The 19,128-nt window shown below is 44.5% G+C and overlaps 1 protein-coding gene across 2 annotated transcripts in view; it reads right to left on the reverse strand.

The window, feature by feature from the left end:
* Positions 1-19,128, reverse strand: part of tmem44 (transmembrane protein 44) — a 54,942-nt gene that overhangs the window by 22,260 nt on the left and 13,554 nt on the right. For both annotated transcript variants that reach the window (XM_073041173.1, XM_073041174.1), the window contains exons 3-4: positions 5,213-5,300; positions 3,197-3,360 (exon numbers count right to left, since the gene is read on the reverse strand). In XM_073041173.1, the coding sequence (XP_072897274.1) occupies positions 3,197-3,360; positions 5,213-5,300 (252 nt within the window). The remainder of the gene's footprint in view (positions 1-3,196; positions 3,361-5,212; positions 5,301-19,128) is intronic.

Raw genomic sequence — 19,128 nt, forward strand, 5'->3', positions numbered from 1 at the left:
CCTCGAGGAAGTACCGGAAATGCCGGACAGCCAGGTAGAGCGCTAGCAACTCTCTGTCGAAAGCACTGTACTTCATCTCTGGTGGCCGTAGGTGCCGGCTGAAGAAAGCGAGTGGTCGCCACTGGTCCTCGACGAGCTGCTCCAGGACTCCTCCGACTGCCGTGTCGGAAGCATCAACTGTGAGTGCCGTGGGTACATCGACTCTCGGGTGCACTAGGAGGGCCGCCTTTGCCAGCGTCTCCTTGGTCTGCTCAAACGCCTCCGTGGACTCCGCGTCCCATGCCACTTCTTAGGCCTCGCTGGCCATCAGGCGGAACAAGGGTCTCACAACGCGGGCCGCCGCTGGCACGAACCGATGATAAAAGTTGACCATCCCTATGAACTCCTGCAGGCCCTTGACCGTGCTGGGCTTAGGGAGCTGGCGGATGGCCTGGACCTTGTCCGGTAGGGGAAATGCGCCATGTCGGTTGACTCTGTGGCCCAAGAAGGCGATCTCCATCAGCCCGAACTAGCACTTCGCCGGACTGATTGCCAGTCCGTGGTTGCTCAGGCATTGGCAGAGCTGGTGCAAATGTGCCATGTGCTCTTGGTGCGAACTGCTGGCCACCAGGATATTGTCCAAGTAAATGAAAACGAAATCCAGGCTGCATCCTACCGAGTCCATGAGCCTTTGGAAAGTTTGGGCTGCATTCTTGAGACCGAAAGGCATCCTCAGGAATTCGAACAAGCTGAACGGGGTGATGAGGGTTGTCTTGGGCATGTCGTCAGGGTGCACTGGGATCTGATGGTATCCCCGACCAGGTTGATTTTTGAGAAGATGGTCGCTCCGTGCAGGTTCACCATGAAGTCCTGGATGAGGGGTACCGGGTATCTGTTGGCGGTTGTGGCGTCGTTGAGCCTTCTGTAGTCTCCGCAGGGCCTCCATCTTCCTGCGGACTTGGGCACCATGTGCAGCGGGGATGTCCACAGGCTGTCTGAGCGGCATACGATTCCCATCTCTTCCATCTTACAGAACTCCTCCTTGGCGAGGTGGAGTTTGTCTGGTGGGAGCCTGCGAGCTCGGGCCTGCAGCGGCGGGCCTTGCGTGGGGATGTGATTCTGTACTCCGTGCTTGGGGTCGGCCGTGGAGAACTGCGGTGTGACTATGGAGGGGAATTCCGCCAACACCCTGGCGAATTCGTTACCCGAGAGGGTCACGGAATCCAGGTGGAGGGCCGGTAGCTTGGCTTATCCGAGCTGGAAAGTCTGGAACATCTCAGCGTGGACCAAATGCCGGCCTTTTAGGTCGACCAGGAGGCAGTTGGCTCGTAGGAAATCTGCCCCTAGTAGTGGCTGTGACACCGCTGCCAACGTGAAAGTCCAAGTGAAACGGCTGGACCTGAAATGCAGTGAGATAGTTCACGGGCCATACGTCCGAATGCTGGTGCCATTTGCAGCGGTGAGTTTGGGGCCTGGGACTGCATTATGAGTGTCCATGTTCGAGGGGGGAGTATGCTGACTTCGGCCCCGGTGTCTACCAGGAAGCGCCGCCTGGAGTGTCGGTCCCAGAGGTACAGGAGGCTGTCTCGGTGGCTAGCCGTCGTAGCCATTAGCAACGGCTGGCCCCGGCATTTCCTGGAAAAGCACATGGTGGACGGCAGTGGCGCGCGCCTGAGCCCCATCTTTGGTGATAGAAACACCATTGTTCCAAACTTTTGTCTTTTTCCCCCATTGGTCTCGACGGTTTTGGTTGCAGGGTCTGGGCTTTGGGGCACGTGATTGTGGCTAGGCCCATGGAGTCTGCTCCACGTTGCTTGCTCTGCCAAAGGACGTCTGCTTTAGCCGCGACCCTGCCTGGGTCACTGAAATCCTCACTCGTGAGGAGGAGGCGAATGTCCTCTGGCATTTGCTTCAGGAACAACTGTTCAAATAAAAGGCACGGCTTATGGCCGTCCATGAGCGCCAGCATATCATTCATGAGCTCTGATGGCATGCGGTCGCCCAAGCCGTCCATGTGTAGGAGCCGCGTGGCCCGTTCGTGGTGGGAGAGTCCGAAGGTACAGATCAGGAGCGCTTTAAGCTTAGTGTACCTGTCCTCCGTTGGTGGCTGGCGTAGGAAGTCGATGATCCGGCCTGCCGTCTCCTGGTCAACTGTGCTGACCACGTAGTAATACCGCGTGGTGTCGGCTGTAATGTCTCTGATATTGAACTGGGGCTCAGCCTGCTCGAACCAAACGTGGGGCTGAGTAGCCCGGAAAGTCGGGAGCTTCAGAGAGACCGCGCTTTGCGAGTTGCTCGAACTCATGTCTGGTCGCTGAGTCGCCGGCTCCTGATGCCGTCTGGAACGTCGGGGTCACCAATGTAGTCGCGCACAACGCACTACTAAAGAAACACATGGAGGCAGAGAGAGCTGAACTCAGACTGCCTTTACTGATTCAAAATCTTCCCTCCCATGGGCCCCTGCGACCCGCGGTGCACGTGTGATGTCAGACTGTCCGCGGAAGGTCTGCCCCGAGCGGGTAGTTCCCAACGTGCTACCGCGTGTCTGCCTGCAGCTCCCAATGGCGGTTCGAGTCCCGCGTGTGCGGGCTGCCACACTTGCTTCAGACGAATGTCAACATAAAGCCGGCCGGTAGCGTAGTGGCACCAGCTCCAAACTTTGAGGTGAGTAGTCCCAGATTCAAAACCAGCCAGCTCCTTGCACACTTTCCATCTGTGCTATTCTGACCATCAAGCTAGCAACTCGGCTTCGTAAAAAACAGACAAATGCTAAAGAAATGGCAAGGTTTCTGCCCAATGCTCTACAAGGCACAGAGAGGAACAATAACAACATCAACATAGGGTCCCAGAGTCAGAGAGCAGAGAAATAAGACCAACAGGTACATGCTGATCAGCAAGTACCCATCATACTAATCCTAGTTGGTCCATAGTTGGGGATTCAGTTCTAATCAAGATACATTTTAAATCTGCGAGTGCCAGTTAGAATGAGTCCCACTTGAGCATCTGGCATGGTTCTAGAGCTGGGCAATGTTGTTCCTCCAAAATGTTCCTTTAGACCTTTAAAATACAAGCTTAAAATACATCACGTAAAATTGACAGCAATTAACAAAATATTGGCTTTTCTTTTCAGAACTGATAATTCCATGCTTACGCCACAGTGAGAGGTATCTATTTAGATTAAGCAAGCAGCTTGAAGGCATCTTCAGTACTATTTTACCTTAAGTAATGTGGAAAGTAACTTCCGCTTTGGTCCATGGAAATCCACTTGAGCAATAGGAGAGGGCCAAAAGAAGTAACTTGTGCTCATAACAAAAGGCAGGCAAACTACCAGTAAAGCAGTCCTTGTTCTTCTTCCTCTTCTTTTCTTGTATCTCAATAGTTCTGGGTATAGGAAACAATATGAGAAAATTTAGAACGTTTCTGTACGTTCAAAGCCCTAGCACAGGATAAAATGCGCAAGTGTGGTAAGACCATTTGCACAAATAGAAATCAATGCGATTGCATCTCGATGCTGTAGAATATAGAACATAGAGAAAATCTTCTGTCTTGATTTGGCTGATCTTTTAAAGATTTTCTATTATTGCCTCACTCAGAAGACTACTCTGTAGCAGTGATGACTGTAGGGTTTTGTAAACAAAATGGCAGAGGTGTTTAAGTTTAAGGGAAATCATAACAACACCTTTATTGTTAACAAAACACAGAACATATAGTGAAGTAAACAACTTCACAGCATGATGTCACCACGTCAGACCAGCTTCTTAAAGGGAACCCCAGCTCAATGGCAGTGGTTTCCACCCTTAACATATCGCTAAATGAAATCTCTGATAGAACAGATACATTTAACTACCGTATTATATATTTATTTATCATCACATCAGGTTCTTTATAATATAGAATTGTTTTAGAAAATAAACTTCCCCAAAATGTTTTTTTCTACTTGGCTACTTGGCTAGTACGCAGTAATATATTTAAATTATTTGAAATGTAACTTCAATGTTCAGTTAAAAATCAAACAGGCAAATTTTGACTTAATTTTCAGAGCTTAATAGTTCTCTCAGAAATTTACAGGTTTCAAAATATCATCCTAATTTCACATTTTTAGTAGCAAATAGGAGTTCACTAAGAGCAATCTATATTCTACAGTTGCATTATCTGGATAGAATAAAGGGCTATTATTTCCAGGTACATACTGTACATGAAAAGGTATTCATACACTCAAATTAGAGTGAAATGATTTGCAAAGAGACGGTGACAAGCCAGAGTGTCAACAAATGACATACATCAGTTCAACAAGTTGTACAACCCTTCTAAGCATTAATCTAATGGCTCTTTGCAATGATGAAGCAGAATATGCAGTGGCAGTTTTGGCCATAATGAATACTTCTGCAATACTTGGTCATGTCATTTGAAAATCTCATCTGAGAACGTAGATAATATGTTTAAGACATAACACAAAATCTAACAATACAAAAAGGGGCCTTTGGATCCAGTGGGATTAAATTTGTTCCATTTAGAAACCTTCTACCTTCCATCTCATCCTATCTACATATCATCCTATACTTTATCCCCTCACGTATGTATCTAGTTTCTATTTAATGTGATGTGAATCTTTCCATATCATCTCCATATAATAAGGTCTGCATTCTCAACACCCTGTCGATAAAATTTCTTCTGAATTCCAGTCTATTTAGTCCAGTCTCTACATGGCAACAAAAACTTAAGAGCTTAGAGGACGTACTCAAGGGTTTTTGATATACATCTTTGATGTATTTTCAACATTTTTCTACTTTCAAAGGATTCTACAATTTATTAATTAAATGCAATGTAAAGTAATAATAATATTGTATACCTGAGAGATTGGTTAGGTAGGAATTACGATATTGCCTCCAAGGCTGGGTAAATTTAAGAGGAATTATGGGGGTCAAGGAGAAGATGCAGAAAACATTCACAAAAACTAAGAAAAATAAGATCAATTTTTTAATCACAGGTGTTCAAGAATAAATCAAATGGTGAAATGAACTGGGATCAGAAAATGGGATTATGAGAGTCATCAGACGCTGAATGGATTAATTTTGTATAACACAAACAATATGAAGAGAAAAAAATTGCAATTGTCAACAGTTAATTAGCAATCAGTTTCACAGAATCATAGCAATGATACACTGATCTTGCAGATTTTTCCTCCCAAAAATTCAGGCAATGTACAGGACTTCTGGCAACACATTATTTCTACCTGATTTTGATCTGGAACCACACACAGGAAACAGAATTAGCACGAAATTGAGAATATCCACTGCTGCCATATAAGCTGCTGTAAAAACCTGGAAACAGATCAAAATATAGAACATTAGCCTTTTCGAAAGAACGATTCATTTCTGTGCATTCTGGATGTTGTCCTGTCTAATCGTCTTATGCCCAATCTAATTTTCTAAAGGATGCAAGTGTCCTCTACTGGCAGGATCCTATGTGAAGTAAATGCTGAGCAAGCACAAATAGATAGATAGATAGATAGATAGATAGATACTTTATTCATCCCCATGGGGAAATTCAACATTTTTTCCAATGTCCCATACACTTGTTGTAGCAAAAACTCATTACATACAATACTTAACTCAGTAATAATATGATATGCATCTAAATCACTAATTCAAAAGCATTAATAATAGCTTTAAAAAGAAAAAAAAAGTTCTTAAGTCCTGGCAGTTGAATTGTAAAGCCTAATGGCATTGGGGAGTATTGACCTCTTCATCCTGTCTGAGGAGCATTGCATCAACAGTAACCTGTCGCTGAAACTGCTTCTCTGTCTCTGGATGGTGCTATGTAGAGGATGTTCAGGGTTTTCCATAATTGACCGTAGCCTACTCAGCGCCCTTCGCTCAGCTACCGATGTTAAACTCTCCAGTACTTTGCCCACTACAGAGCCCGCCTTCCTTATCAGCTTATTAAGACGTGAGGCGTCCTTCTTCTTAATGCTTCCTCCCCAACACGCCACCACAAAGAAGAGGGCGCTCTCAACAACTGACCTATAGAACATCATCAGCATCTCACTGCAGACATTGAATGACGCCAACCTTCTAAGGAAGTACAGTCGACTCTGTGCCTTCCTGCACAAGGCATCTGTGTTGGCAGTCCAGTCTAGCTTCTCGTCCAACTGTACTCCCAGATACTTGTAGGTCTTAACCTGCTCCACACATTCTCCATTAATGATCACTGGCTCCATATGAGGCCTAGATCTCCTAAAGTCCACCACCATCTCCTTGGTCTTGGTGACATTGAGACGCAGGTAGTTTGAGTTGCACCATATCACAAAGTCCTGTATCAGTTTCCTATACTCCTCCTCCTGTCCATTCCTGACACACCCCACTATGGCCGTGTCATCAGCGAACTTCTGCACATGGCAGGACTCTGAGTTATATTGGAAGTCTGATGTGTACAGGGTGAACAGGACCGGAGAGAGTAAATTCCTCAAAGAGAAAGAAGCCGCAAGCATTAATTTGTGCCTGAGTAAGGACATTTTATTTTCGGAATGCATTACACTGAGAGCTGATGCAAAATAACCTAAGTATAGTTATTTAAACAGTGCAAGTTTGGAGGGAATTTGAAAATTGTACATTGATCTGGATGGATTCAACAGATGAGTGAGTGATGGTGAAGATCTAACAATACCTTAATCCATAGTGAACAAAAGTTCATCTATTGAACAGTTTGCCTTTATTTAATCCAACTTTCAACAGTACGTGCCAAGTCTGATGAAGAAATCTAATGAAACTTTATATCTTTATTTTCATATGCATGCCAGGAACCTGAGTGAATGAGCCCAAGCCAGCAGTATATAGACTTCTATATGCAGATGCAGTTAACCAGGTCACAATCTGCAGATGGAATTGCTTAATCCATGCTTTTAAAAAAGGAAAAGTTAAATCATTGATAGATCACCACCATTATTCCACTTATTAAATAACTCTGCCCAGACCAAGATACAGATCTCAGATTCTAATTGCACAGTTCAACTAGATTGATGCTGAGCCCTCAAGGGAGACACTATTTTAAATCTCAGTTAACAATTAAGATCATACATAATCAAAAACAGATATGTCATTAAACGTTGGAAGTAGAGACCATAGAATAGTACAGTGCAGTACAAGCCTTTTGGTCCACGATATTGTGCCAAACAATATAAACTCACTCCACAATCAATCTAATGCTTCCCTCACATGCAACACATAATTCTTCTTTTTTTCTGCACCCATGTGCCTACCTAAGAGTCTCTTAAATGTCCCTATTGTCTTAGCCTCTACTATCACCCCCTGCAGGGTGTTCCAGGCATCCATCACTCTCTGTGTAAAAATCCTATATCTGTCATCTCCCCTAAACTTTCCTCCACTCATCTTAAACTGATGTCCTCTGACATTTGCTATTGCCACCCTGCCACCCCGGGAGAAAAGGCTGTCCACTCCATCTTGTTCGTCCGTAATGTGCTGTGTCGTATGACATGTGTGAGCATGCTCTTTTCATCACCACGATTGTTCTTGGTGAATTTTTTTCCAAAGAAGTGGTTTGCCATTGCCTTCTTCTTTAAAAGACACGTGATCCCATCTGTTATCAATTCTCTTCAGAGACTGTCTACCTGGCATGAGTGGTTGCAAAACCAGGACTTGTGATGTACACCAATTGCACACATGAACATCCACCACCTGCTCCCATTGTTTCACGTGACACCGTTCGGGGGGGCTAACCAGGTGCTACATCTTTAACAAGGGTGACCTGCAGGCTAGTGGAGGGAAGGAACAAATTACACCTCCTTTGGCGGAGAGATACCTCAAACCCGCCTCTCCATATATGCCTCTCAATCTTATACACCTCTATCAAGTCTCCTCTTATCCTCCATCACTTGAAAGAGAAAAGCCAGGCGCACTCAACCTTCCCTAAGGTATGTTCTTGAATCCGGGAATCATCCTGGTAAATCTCCTCTGCGCCCTCTCTGATGTTTCCACATCCTTCCCATAATAAGATGACTAGAACAGAACACAGTATTCCAAGTATTGTCCAACCACAGTTTTACTGGGCTGTAAATAACCCCGCAGCTGGTGAACTCAGCTGCTCAGCCACAGACCTTCTTAACTACTCTTTTGGGCTTGTGCAGTAACTTTAAAGGATCTATGGACTTGCCTACTCCTCGCCCCCCCCCCCCCAAGATCCCTCTATTCCTCTAGACCACTAAGAATCTTGCCTTTAACCTTGTACTCTGACTTCAAATTCAATCTTCCAGACTGTATCACCTCACACTTTTCTAGATTGAACTGCATTCCCACAGCTCTGCATCATGTCTATAAACTATTGTAACCTGCAACCTTTCACTCTATCCATGACACCACCAGCCACTGTGATATCTGTAAATTTACTCACCTGCCCTACCACTTCCTCATCTAAGTTATTTATAAAACTAACAAAGAGCAGGTTACCAACCTCCAGGCAGAATACGTTCCATCTACAACCACCTCTACCAACTACGGACAAGCCAATTCCAAATCCATGCAGCCAAGTTTCCATGGATCCCATGCCTCACGACTTCCTGGAAGAGCCTACCATGAGGAACTTTGTTAAAACCCTTACTAAAATACATATACACCCCTCTACCTTGATCAATTTGTTTTGCCACCTCCTAGAAAAACTCAGAGTCTTGAGACATGACCCACTTCTCACAAATCCATGCTGACTAACCCAAGTAAGACAGTACTTCTCCAAGTGCTCATAAATCCTTTCCCCAGGAATCCTTCTCGTTAAGTTTGCCTCTACTAACAAAAGACATACTGGTCTATAATGCCCAGGGTTATCCTTATTACCTTTACTGAACAACAGAACAACATTTTCCATCCTCTAATACTCTGATACTACTCTTGTGGCAAGTGAGGACATAAAAATCAGAGTTAACATTCCAAAAATCTCTTCCTTTGCCTTCCCGTATATCCAATCTGGCTCTGGGGACTTACAGTATCTATCCTAATGTTTTTCAGAAGCTCGAACTGCCTCTCTCTTATCCTCAACATGCATCGACACATTAGTCTGTTAGGATGTATGGGATTTGTTTTCAGTAGTGAATTGAAATACAATGGTCCAAACATTCGACCAGGTACTTTCTATCATGATTCACTTGATGTCATTGTTCCATAAGGCTTGTGTCAAATAATGTAACGTCCTATACAATTCTACAGGAGAAACTTAAACAGCATGTTCTTGAAATCCCTTTAATCAAATCAAGCTTTGAGCAACAATTCAGAAAACTGCTGTCAGTTTTTTTTCCCCTTCTTGAGTGAGATAAGTTAAAATTAATGCTTAATAACACATAGAGAATAGATTTCAGAAATTGCAGAGGATTTGCAAGTTCATGTAATTTATACATCACGAAAAGGACATATTTGATCTCCAATCGTAGACTTGAAGTAAAGGATGGCAAAACAATGATATTAACCGCATTGATTAGTTCTCAGGCATGATTATATGAGAGTGTGAGGGGGGAGAGAGGGGAAGGGGGAGAGAGGGGAAGGGGAGAGAGGGGAAGGGGAGAGAGGGGAAGGGGAGAGAGGGGAAGGGGGAGAGAGGGGAAGGGGGGAGAGAGGGGAAGGGGGAGAGAGGGGAAGGGGAGAGAGGGGAAGGGGAGAGAGGGGAAGGGGAGAGAGGGGAAGGGGAGAGAGGGGAAGGGGGAGGCATCAATCTTGTGAAGTTTCATCAATTAACAATTGAAAGGTATGAGAAAGGAGATGCTAATAAATTATTTATATTCTACACTGATCCCTATTTATGTATAATTTTGTTACATACAAGTAAATAATAAAATTTTAAGTAAGTTTATTTCGAGAGGGGACCAATATCCTTGAAGCCAGGTTTGTTAGTTTAAACTAATTAGAGTGGTTTAAACTAATATGGTAGGGGAATGGGGACCAGTATGATAAAGCTGAGGTTGAGCCAGCAGATTTACAAGTAAATGATGTTATATGTGATATGAATATAAGGAAGGACAAGCCAATGATTGGGTACAACTGCAGACAGAGTGAAGAGTTAAGTTGTACCACAGAGGCAAAACTCATAAGTGTGAAGAATGCAGGACTGAAGGTGCTGTATTTAAATACACATAGCATTCGGAATAAGTGGACAAACTTGTGGGCCAGTTTGAGATTGGTCAGTATGACATTGTGGGCATCACTGAGTCGTGGCCAAAAGAAGGTCACAGTTGTGAGTTTAACATCAATGGATATACCTTGTATCAAAAGGACAGGCAGGAAGGCATAGGTGGTAGTGTGGCTCTAATGGTAAGAGACGGAATTACTTCTTCAGAAGGACATGACTTGGGGTCAGAGAATGTCAAATCTTTGTGGGTGGAGTAAAGAAACTGCAAGGGTAAAAAGCCATTATGGAAATTATATATAGTCTCCAAATACTAGCCTAGATGCGAGGTTGAGATTGCAAATGGAATCAGAAAAAGCATGTAATGACATAATTGTAATGGGGGACTTCAGTATGCAAGGGGATTGGGAAAATCAGGTTGGTGTCAAATCGCAAGAGAGGGAATTTTTTGAATACCTACAAGATGGCTTTTTAGAGCAGGTTGTGCTTAAGCCTACTTAGGGAAAGTCTATCTTAGATTGGGTGTTGTGTAATACCCAGATTTTATTAAAGAGCTTAATGTAAAGGAACCCTTAGGAGGCAGTGATCATAATATGATTGAATTCCAACTGCAACTTGAGAGGGAAAAGCATAAGTCATATGTATCAGTATCGCAATGGAATAAAGGGAGTTACTGAGGCATGAAAGAGGAGCTTGCCCAGGTGGATTGGAGGAGAACACTGGCAGGAGTAACGGCAGAGCAGAGGTTGCTGAAATTCCTGGGAGTAGTTCGCAAAGCGCAGGAAAGATATATCACACAGAAGTGGTTCTCAAATGGCAGGGCTAGGCAGCCATGGCTGACAAGGGAAGTTAAGGACCGCATAAAAGCCAAGGAAAGGGCATACAAGGTAGCAAAAGTGAGTAGGAAGTTAGAAGATTGGAAAGTTTTTAAAATCCAACAAAAGGCAACTAAAAAAGCAACAAGAAGGGGAAAGGTGAAATATGAGGGCAAACTAGCCAATAATATAAAGCAGGATACTAAAAGTTTTTCAGTCATATAACAAATAAAAGGGAGGTGAGAGTTGATATTGGACCAGTGGAAAATAACGCGAGTGAGGTAGTAATGGGGGACGAAGAAATGACGGATGAACTTAAGTACTCTGCTTCAGATTTTACTGTGGAAGACACTAGCTGTATGCCAGATGTCTGTGAGCATCAGGGAGCAGGAGTGGGTGCCATTGCCATTACAAAGGGAAAAGTGCTAGGCAAAACTCAAAGGTCTTAAGTCCCCTGAACTAGATGGATTACATCCCAGTGTCCTGAAAGAGATTACTGAAGAGATAATAGAAAACATTGGTCATGATCTTTCAAGAATCACTTGATTTTGGCATGGTCTCAGAGGACTGGCAAATTGCAAATGTTACTCCACTCTTTAAGGGAGGAAGACAAAAGAAAGGAAATGATAGGCCAGTTAGCCTAACCTCAGTGGTTAAGAAAGTGTTCATATTAAGGATGAGATTCTGGGGTACTTGGAGACCAATGATCAAATAAGTCAAAGTCAGCATGGTTTCTGTGAAGGGAAATCTTGCCTGACAAATCTGTTAGAGTTCTTCGAGGAAGTAACAAGCAGGGTGGACAAAGGAGATGCAGTGGATGTCATATACTTAGATTTTCAGAAGGCATTTGATAAAGTGCCTCACATGAGGCTGCTTCACAAGATAAATTCCTATGGCATTATAGTAAAGATACTGGCATGGATGGAGGAATGGGTGACAAGCAGGAGGCAGCGAGTGGGAATAAAAGGGGCCCTTTCTGGTTGGCTGCCAGTGACTACTGGTGTTGCTCAGGGGTCTGTATTGGGACCGCTACTTTTGGCACTGTTTGTTATTGATTTAGACAATGGAATTGATGGCTTTGTGGATGATATGAAGACAGATGGAGGGGTAGAAAGTGCTGAGGAAGCAATGCAATTGCAGCAGAACTTAGACAAATTAGAAGAAATGGCAAAAAAGTGGCAGGTGGAATACAGTGTTGGGAAAGAATGATAATGCATTTTGGTAAAAGGAACAAGAGTGAAGGTGTGGTAAGTGAGGGAACAGATTCGATAGGTCTCAAGGACAAGGATTCTGGACATGCAGCCTTGGTGGAAAAGGATTTTACTTACAGAAGCCAAACGTGGGAAAATGGCAATAGAAGCAACACGCACACACGCACAATTTACAGCAGTCGGATCGGCAATAAAACACACGCAGACAATTACTAACGAACGTGGGAAAATCACGTGAGAACAAAGTGCCACCTTCTGCTCCAGAGTGTGGATCAGACGATAGACTTACATTCTAAATCCACACACACACACACACACACACACACACACACACACACACACACACACACACACACACACACACACACACACACACACACACACACACACACACACACACACACACACACACACAGTCAATAGGATACCCGTCTCCCCTTCACTCTGTGCAGGCACGGCTCTTATGTTATAAGAGACAATTATGAACACTCCTAACCCTACTCAATGCACAACTCACCAATAGTTTCTCCAGTGCCGCTACGGTTCTTTGCCTGAAGTGAAGCAGGGTGGTCCCACAGGGACTGCAAAAAGAGAAAGTGTCCAGCACATGTGGCACCTTTATAGTGCAGCAGCGCTGGAGGGACCCACCCAGGTAATTCACAGGAAGCCCAATGGCTCGGTGCCAGCAGAGTTAAGGTATATGGACAGGAAAGGAATGGAGGGTTATGGGCGGAGTGCAGGCCAGTGGGACTAGGTGAGAATAAGCGTCGGCATGGACTAGAAGGGCTGAGATGGCCTGTTTCCGTGCTGTAATTGTTATATGATTATATGGTTATAAATGCCAACTGCCCGAGGCCAAGTACAGGCTAATTAAAGGGGCCAATGGTTAGGTGCGCATTGATGGGCAAGGAGGGGTCAAACCTTAATTGGCAGTTGGCATGCCTTCCAACCAGCTAATGGGCGGTGCTGCCACGTGACAGTCATGACCCCTCCAATACAGAAGGTTATTATCTAAATGGGGAGAAAATTCAAACATCAGAGGTGCAGAAGGACTTATGAGTCGGGGAGCTTGGCTGAGGGTCTGGGCTGAGAACTCGGTTGAACCTGTGCAGGGTGTCAGTTCACTTGTATCAGGAAGGTCCAACTGGGCAAGGGTTGGCCTGTGCATGCTTGTGTTTCTGGTTCTGGTGCAGGTAGAAGCGAGGCTGAGCAAGCTGCCGAACTGCTGCCTTTGGTGAGGCAGCTAGGGAGAAATAAAGGGCATGAGGAGATAGTGAAGGGACGGATGAATGAAAACCGAGACAAAGGGAGTAAAAGAATAAGAAATGATAGTGGAGAGAGCTCTGAAAGTGAGGAAGACGAACAAGTTCAGAGAGGAGGTGTTGTCATAATAAGGTTTAATGAGAAGGCTCAAGGAAACATGAAGAAAATTAACCCATTTGTGCTAACAACAACACTGGCAAATAAGACGGGAAATAGTACTTGCGAATGTCCTTAATGATGGCAATCTATTGGTAAGATGTGCAAATGAGGAACAGCTTGAGAAAGCACTCAAATTAAGAGAGATAGGAAAATGTAAGGTGGAATACACAGGGAGGTTGGGAGCATGAAATGGTGGTGGATGAAAAGGAGTGATCACAGGGGTACCAATGAGTATCAATATGGAGAAGTTAAAGAGGAATATCAGAAGAGGAAAAGTAATGAATGTTCAAAGACTGAAGACAACAAAGGAGGAAGTGAAAAAGGAAAGTGAAACAGTATTGATTGAATTTGAAGACGGAAGAGTGCCAGGGAAGGTGTTCCTGGGTTTCATGAGTTACCCAGTAAGGGAGTGTGTGCCAAAGCCATTGAGGTGCTATAATTGTCAAAGGTTTGGACTCATAGCTAACCACTGTAATAGGCAGAGGAGATGTGCTAGTGTGGGGGTGATCATCAATATGGAAAGTGTGGAACAGGAGTGCAACCAAAATGCTGTAATTGTGGAGGAGCTCATAATGTGGCGTGTAGTGGGTGTGAGGTTATGAGATGGGAGAATAAAATTCAAGAAATAAGAGTGAAAAGAAAGATCACTTATGCAGAAGCTGTAAGAAATGTCAAGAGGACAGAATAATGTTCCTAATGAACAGGAGCAAGAGGGATGTGAGAGATGCAACAAAGAATAAATGACAGGACTTATGTAGACAAAAAGGCTCTAGTAACATTCATTGCAGGAGTGATTAATAGTACGGCTGAGGTAAAGTCAAAAAGTGAAAAAATTCAGCTGGTGGTCAAAGCAGCAATGAACCATTTAGGGTTAGTAGGACTGACATGGGAAGAAGTGAGGGAGAACCTCACTAATCAGTCAAACCAGGAAGTGCCATGGGTTGGTTAATACTAATTATGGTGATTATTTTGCAATGGAATGCAAGGACCTTACTGGCCAATAGCCAGGAATCCAAGCAGTTTATTAAAGAAATGGTTGTAAAATCGGATGTAGTGTGTATTCAGGAGACTTGGTTGAAACCACCTTTAGACTTTGTGGTATGTGGATATATGATGATAAGGAAAGACAGAAATCTACGGGGAGGAGGGGGTTGTGCTTCATTAATCAAAAAATATATACCATATAGGGTACTGGAAAAGGGAGATGATCAGGAATACATAGTGGTGGAAATGTGGGAGAGAGGGGAGGGAGTGGTTATAATTAACTACTACAATCCATGTAAAAAGGTTGGATTTGGATAGCCTACTAAGGATACAAGGACCAACAGACATGAAGTGTGCAGATTTCAATGCTCACAGCACAACATGAGGGGGATTCTTTTACAGATTCAAATGGAAAGGTAATTGAAGATTTGATGGAAGAAAAGAATTTGGTGTGTATGAATGATGGTAGAGGAACAAGGATAAAAATAACAACAGGAACTGAGTCAATATTAGATGTTACGTTAGTGTCTAATACCTTGGCTGGAGTTAGTAACTGGGGAGTTTGGACTGCTTCAACAGTAGGCAGCGATCACTACCTAGTTTCATGTTCAGTGGATGAAAGAGTTGAAGAAAGATCAGGTGGTGGAATCCCAAAGTGGGTGTTTGGAAAAACAGATTGGGTTAAGTTCCAGAAGTTGAGTAAAGAAGCACTGACAAGGATTGACATTTCTGGAAATATAGATGAATTAAACAGCCAGGTGACTTCAGCAATTACTATGGCAGCAGAACGATCTATACCCAGGAGTAAAAATAGGATGAATAGAAAACTGGTTCCATGGTGGACAGAGGAATGTTGTCAGGCTATAAAAAACAGAAATAGATCATTTAGACTAGTTAAGAGAACCCATAATATGCAGCATTTGATTCAATGTAAGAAGGCACAGGCAGTGGCGAGAAGAACTATACGTCAAGCTAAAAGGGCAAGTTGGAGGAGTTTTTGCAACAAAATAGGAAGAACAACACCTGTGGGAGAGGTATGGGGAATGATTAAGAGGATGGGAGAAGATAGAAGGGAATGGAAATATCCAGTAATGATATCTGAGGAGGAAACAGCAGTCTCCAGCAGGGATTAGGCTGAGATCATGGCCAAGTCATTTGTAAAGATACATAGTTCAAAAACTTTGGCTGAAGAACAGAGAAAGGAAAGAACAATGAGTCAGCACCCAGGTGTGTGTTAAACAGGAGGGAAGAAACATGATATAATTGATGAACCATTTACTTTGGCAGAGATGGTGAGAGCAATAAGGAGATCGAGACCAATCACCCCAGGGAAAGATCTGATATGCTATGTTAATCCTAAAAAAATCCAGGAGAAGGAGCGCTCTTGAAGTTGCTGCATTTTTATAACAGAGTGTGGGAGGAGGGAAGATTACCAAGTGCAATGGAAAGAAGCAGTAGTAATTCCAATAAGGAAACCTGGCAAGGATCCATCAAAACCTACTAGCTACAGGCCAATAGCACTAACATCAAATATATGTAAGATAATGGAAAGGATGATAACAGAAAGGTTATCGTTATGATAAGAGGGGAATGCTGGCAAGTTATCGGAGTGATTTTGGGAAGGGAAGGAATTCCAGGGACTCAGTGATAAGGTTAGAGACAGAAATAAGCAAGTCCCAGGCAAATAAAGAGTCAGTAGTTGCAGTGTTTTTTTGACACAGAAAAAGCCTATGACCTGATGTGGAAGGAAGGATTGTTAATTAAACTGCACAAGATGGGGGTTGGTGGAGTGTTTTTAATTGGATAAAAGATTTTTTGTTTGGTAGGAAAATTCAAGTTCAGATTGGGTCAGAATTATCAAAACGGGTACATAGTGGGAAACGGCACACTTCAAGGTAGTGTGGTTAGCCCATTACTTTTCATCATTATGATCAATGATGTCTTCACAAAGGTACCAGTGGATATAGGTAGGTCACTGTTTGCAGATGATTGGGGCCTTGAGGAAAAGAGGCAGGAACATGGAGCATATAATCAGGAAGCTACAAGGAGCAATTGATGAAGTGGTGGAGTGGGGTTATGATTGGGGATGTAGATTTTCAGTAGAAAAAACTCAAACTGTATGTTTCACCAGGAAAAGAATTGAGGTAGGGAAGAAGTTAAGGATGTATTGGATAGAATTAGAAAGGGTTGGTCATTTAAATTTCTGGGAGTTATATTTGATTCACAGTTAACATGGGCAGACCATATCAAGAAACTTGAGGAGAAATGTAAAAAGTAATAAATGTGATGAGATGTTTGACTGGTAGGGGAATGGGGAGCAAGTTGTTCAGCGTTGAAGAGAATGTATGTGGCTTTAGTAAGATCTGTGTTGGACTATGGAAGTGTAGCATATGGATCAACAGCTAGGTCTCTTATAAGGAAACTGGATGTGATTCAGGCTCAGGCTTTGAGAATGTGCAGTAGGGCTTTTAAAACATCACCAGTATCAGTCCTACATGTAGAATTGGGAATAATGCCTTTGGAACTAAGAAGGATGCAATTGATAGCAAACTACTGGGCACAATGCAGGGGCACAATGATTCTCACCCCACAAAGGAGTGTTGCAGGAGTGCTGGGAGAATGGAGGGTTCAGGGAGACAAATTTAGTCGTGTAGGGAATGATACTACTGAAGGAATGTGGAGTGTTGATCTAAGGATAAGTCCTTCACTAGTTTATCTGGTTGTAGCTTCCATGGAAGATTGTATGGCCTGACGTAGACTGGCAGTTATTAGAGGTAAAAAAGGAAAGGAAAACATAAAACTGATTGTAAGTGCATTTAACTACCATGTGACGGAAAAGTATAGTAGTTATACTCAGATTTATACGGATGGTGCTAAGGAACCTGAAAAAGGAGTGACAGGGTTTTGGGGTGGCTACACCAGCAAAGAAATTGGAATCAGCAGCAGAACATCTAATAAGTTAGGAGTGTATACAGTGATGTTGGCAGTGTTGGTTGAGTTGCGATGGGTGGAGAAAGCTAGACAAGTCAAGTGTTGATATGCTCAGATTCATCCGCAGTTCTAGCAATTTTAAGGTCTTTTCACTCAAACAGCCGGCAAGATGTACTTTATGAAGTCCTTCAGTCAGTCACAAGAGGTTGCAAATCAGGGGAAGGGTCAGTTAAATTTCTAATGGGGTTCCAGCACATTGTCGGGGTGGAAGGATGAATGAGAAGGGTGGATGAGTTGGAAAAGAGGGCGTTGAAGAAAGAAAGTATAGAAATGCACATTAACATCAGTAAAGCAGAGGCTAAGTGTGTAATCTGGGAAAGAATCATCCAATGTGGCAAGAAAGATGGACAGAGAGGGGAAAGGGAGGCATTTATATCAAATACAAAAGGAAATGTTACAGGTACTAGGGTAGGCAGTGGATACAGATGAGAGGAAAGTGTGTGGACTAGGTTAAGACTGGGGCACTGTGCACTAAACAAAACATTGAAAATGATAGGGTTGTGTGAGAAATGTCAGGAAGAGGAGTCAGTAGAACATGTAGTTCTGAGTTGCAGGAAGGTATGGGATACAGAGAGAGATGATGAGAATTAATCTAAGGGAAATGGGGGGCGCAGGAATTCACATTTAAAAGGGTTACTGGGCATGGGTGAGAGGGCACAGGTCAGGGTACTTTTAGCTTTCTTAAGGGATACAGGGGTTTATTATAGGATATAATGTATAAGCAGGATAGGGTACTAGGATGGCCAAAGTATAGATTGGGGGGGAGAAGAGGGGGGAGGGAGAGGGAGAGGGAGAGGGAGAGGGGAGGGAGAGGGGGAGGGAGAAGGGGGAGGGAGAGGGGGAGGGAGAGGGGGAGGGAGAGGGGGAGGAGAGGGGGAGGGAGAGGGGAGGGAGAGGGGGAGGGAGAGGGGGGGGAGGAGAGGGGGGGAGGAGAGGGGGGGGAGGGAGAGGGGGGAGGGAGAGGGGGGGAGGGGAGAGGAGGGGGAGGGAGGAGAGAGAGAGAGGAAGGGAGAGGGAGAGGGGGAGAGAGAGAGGAAGGGAGAGGGAGAGGGGGAGAGAGAGGGAGGAGGAGAGGGGAGAGAGGGGGAGGGAGGGAGAGAGGGGGGAGAGGGGGGGGGAGAGAGGGGGGAAGAGGGGGGGAGAGAGGGGGGAGAGAGAGGGGGGGAGAGAGGGGGGGAGAGAGAGGGGGGAGAGAGAGGGGGGAGAGAGAGGGGGGAGAGAGAGGGGGGAGAGAGGGGGGAGAGAGGGGGGAGAGAGGGGGGGAGAGAGAGTGGGAGAAGAGGGGGGAGAGAGAGTGGGAGAGAGGGGGGAGAGGGGGAGAGAGGGGGAGAGAGAGGGGGAGAGAGAGGGGGAGAGAGAGGGGGGGAGAGAGAGGGGGAGAGAGAGGGGGAGAGAGAGGGGGGAGAGAGAGGGGGGAGAGAGAGGGAGGAGGAGAGGGAGGGAGAGAGAGAGAGGAGGAGGAGGGGGAGGAGGGGTGTGTGTGTGTGTGTGTGTGTGTGTGGGTGTGTGTGTGTGTGTGTGTGTGTGTGTGTGGTGTGTGTGTGTGTGGTGTGTGTGTGTGTGTGTGTGTGTGTGTGTGTGTGTGTGTGTGTGTGTGTGGATTT

This window comes from Hemitrygon akajei, chromosome 3 (assembly GCF_048418815.1).
Source record: "Hemitrygon akajei chromosome 3, sHemAka1.3, whole genome shotgun sequence".
Taxonomy (NCBI): domain Eukaryota; kingdom Metazoa; phylum Chordata; class Chondrichthyes; order Myliobatiformes; family Dasyatidae; genus Hemitrygon; species Hemitrygon akajei.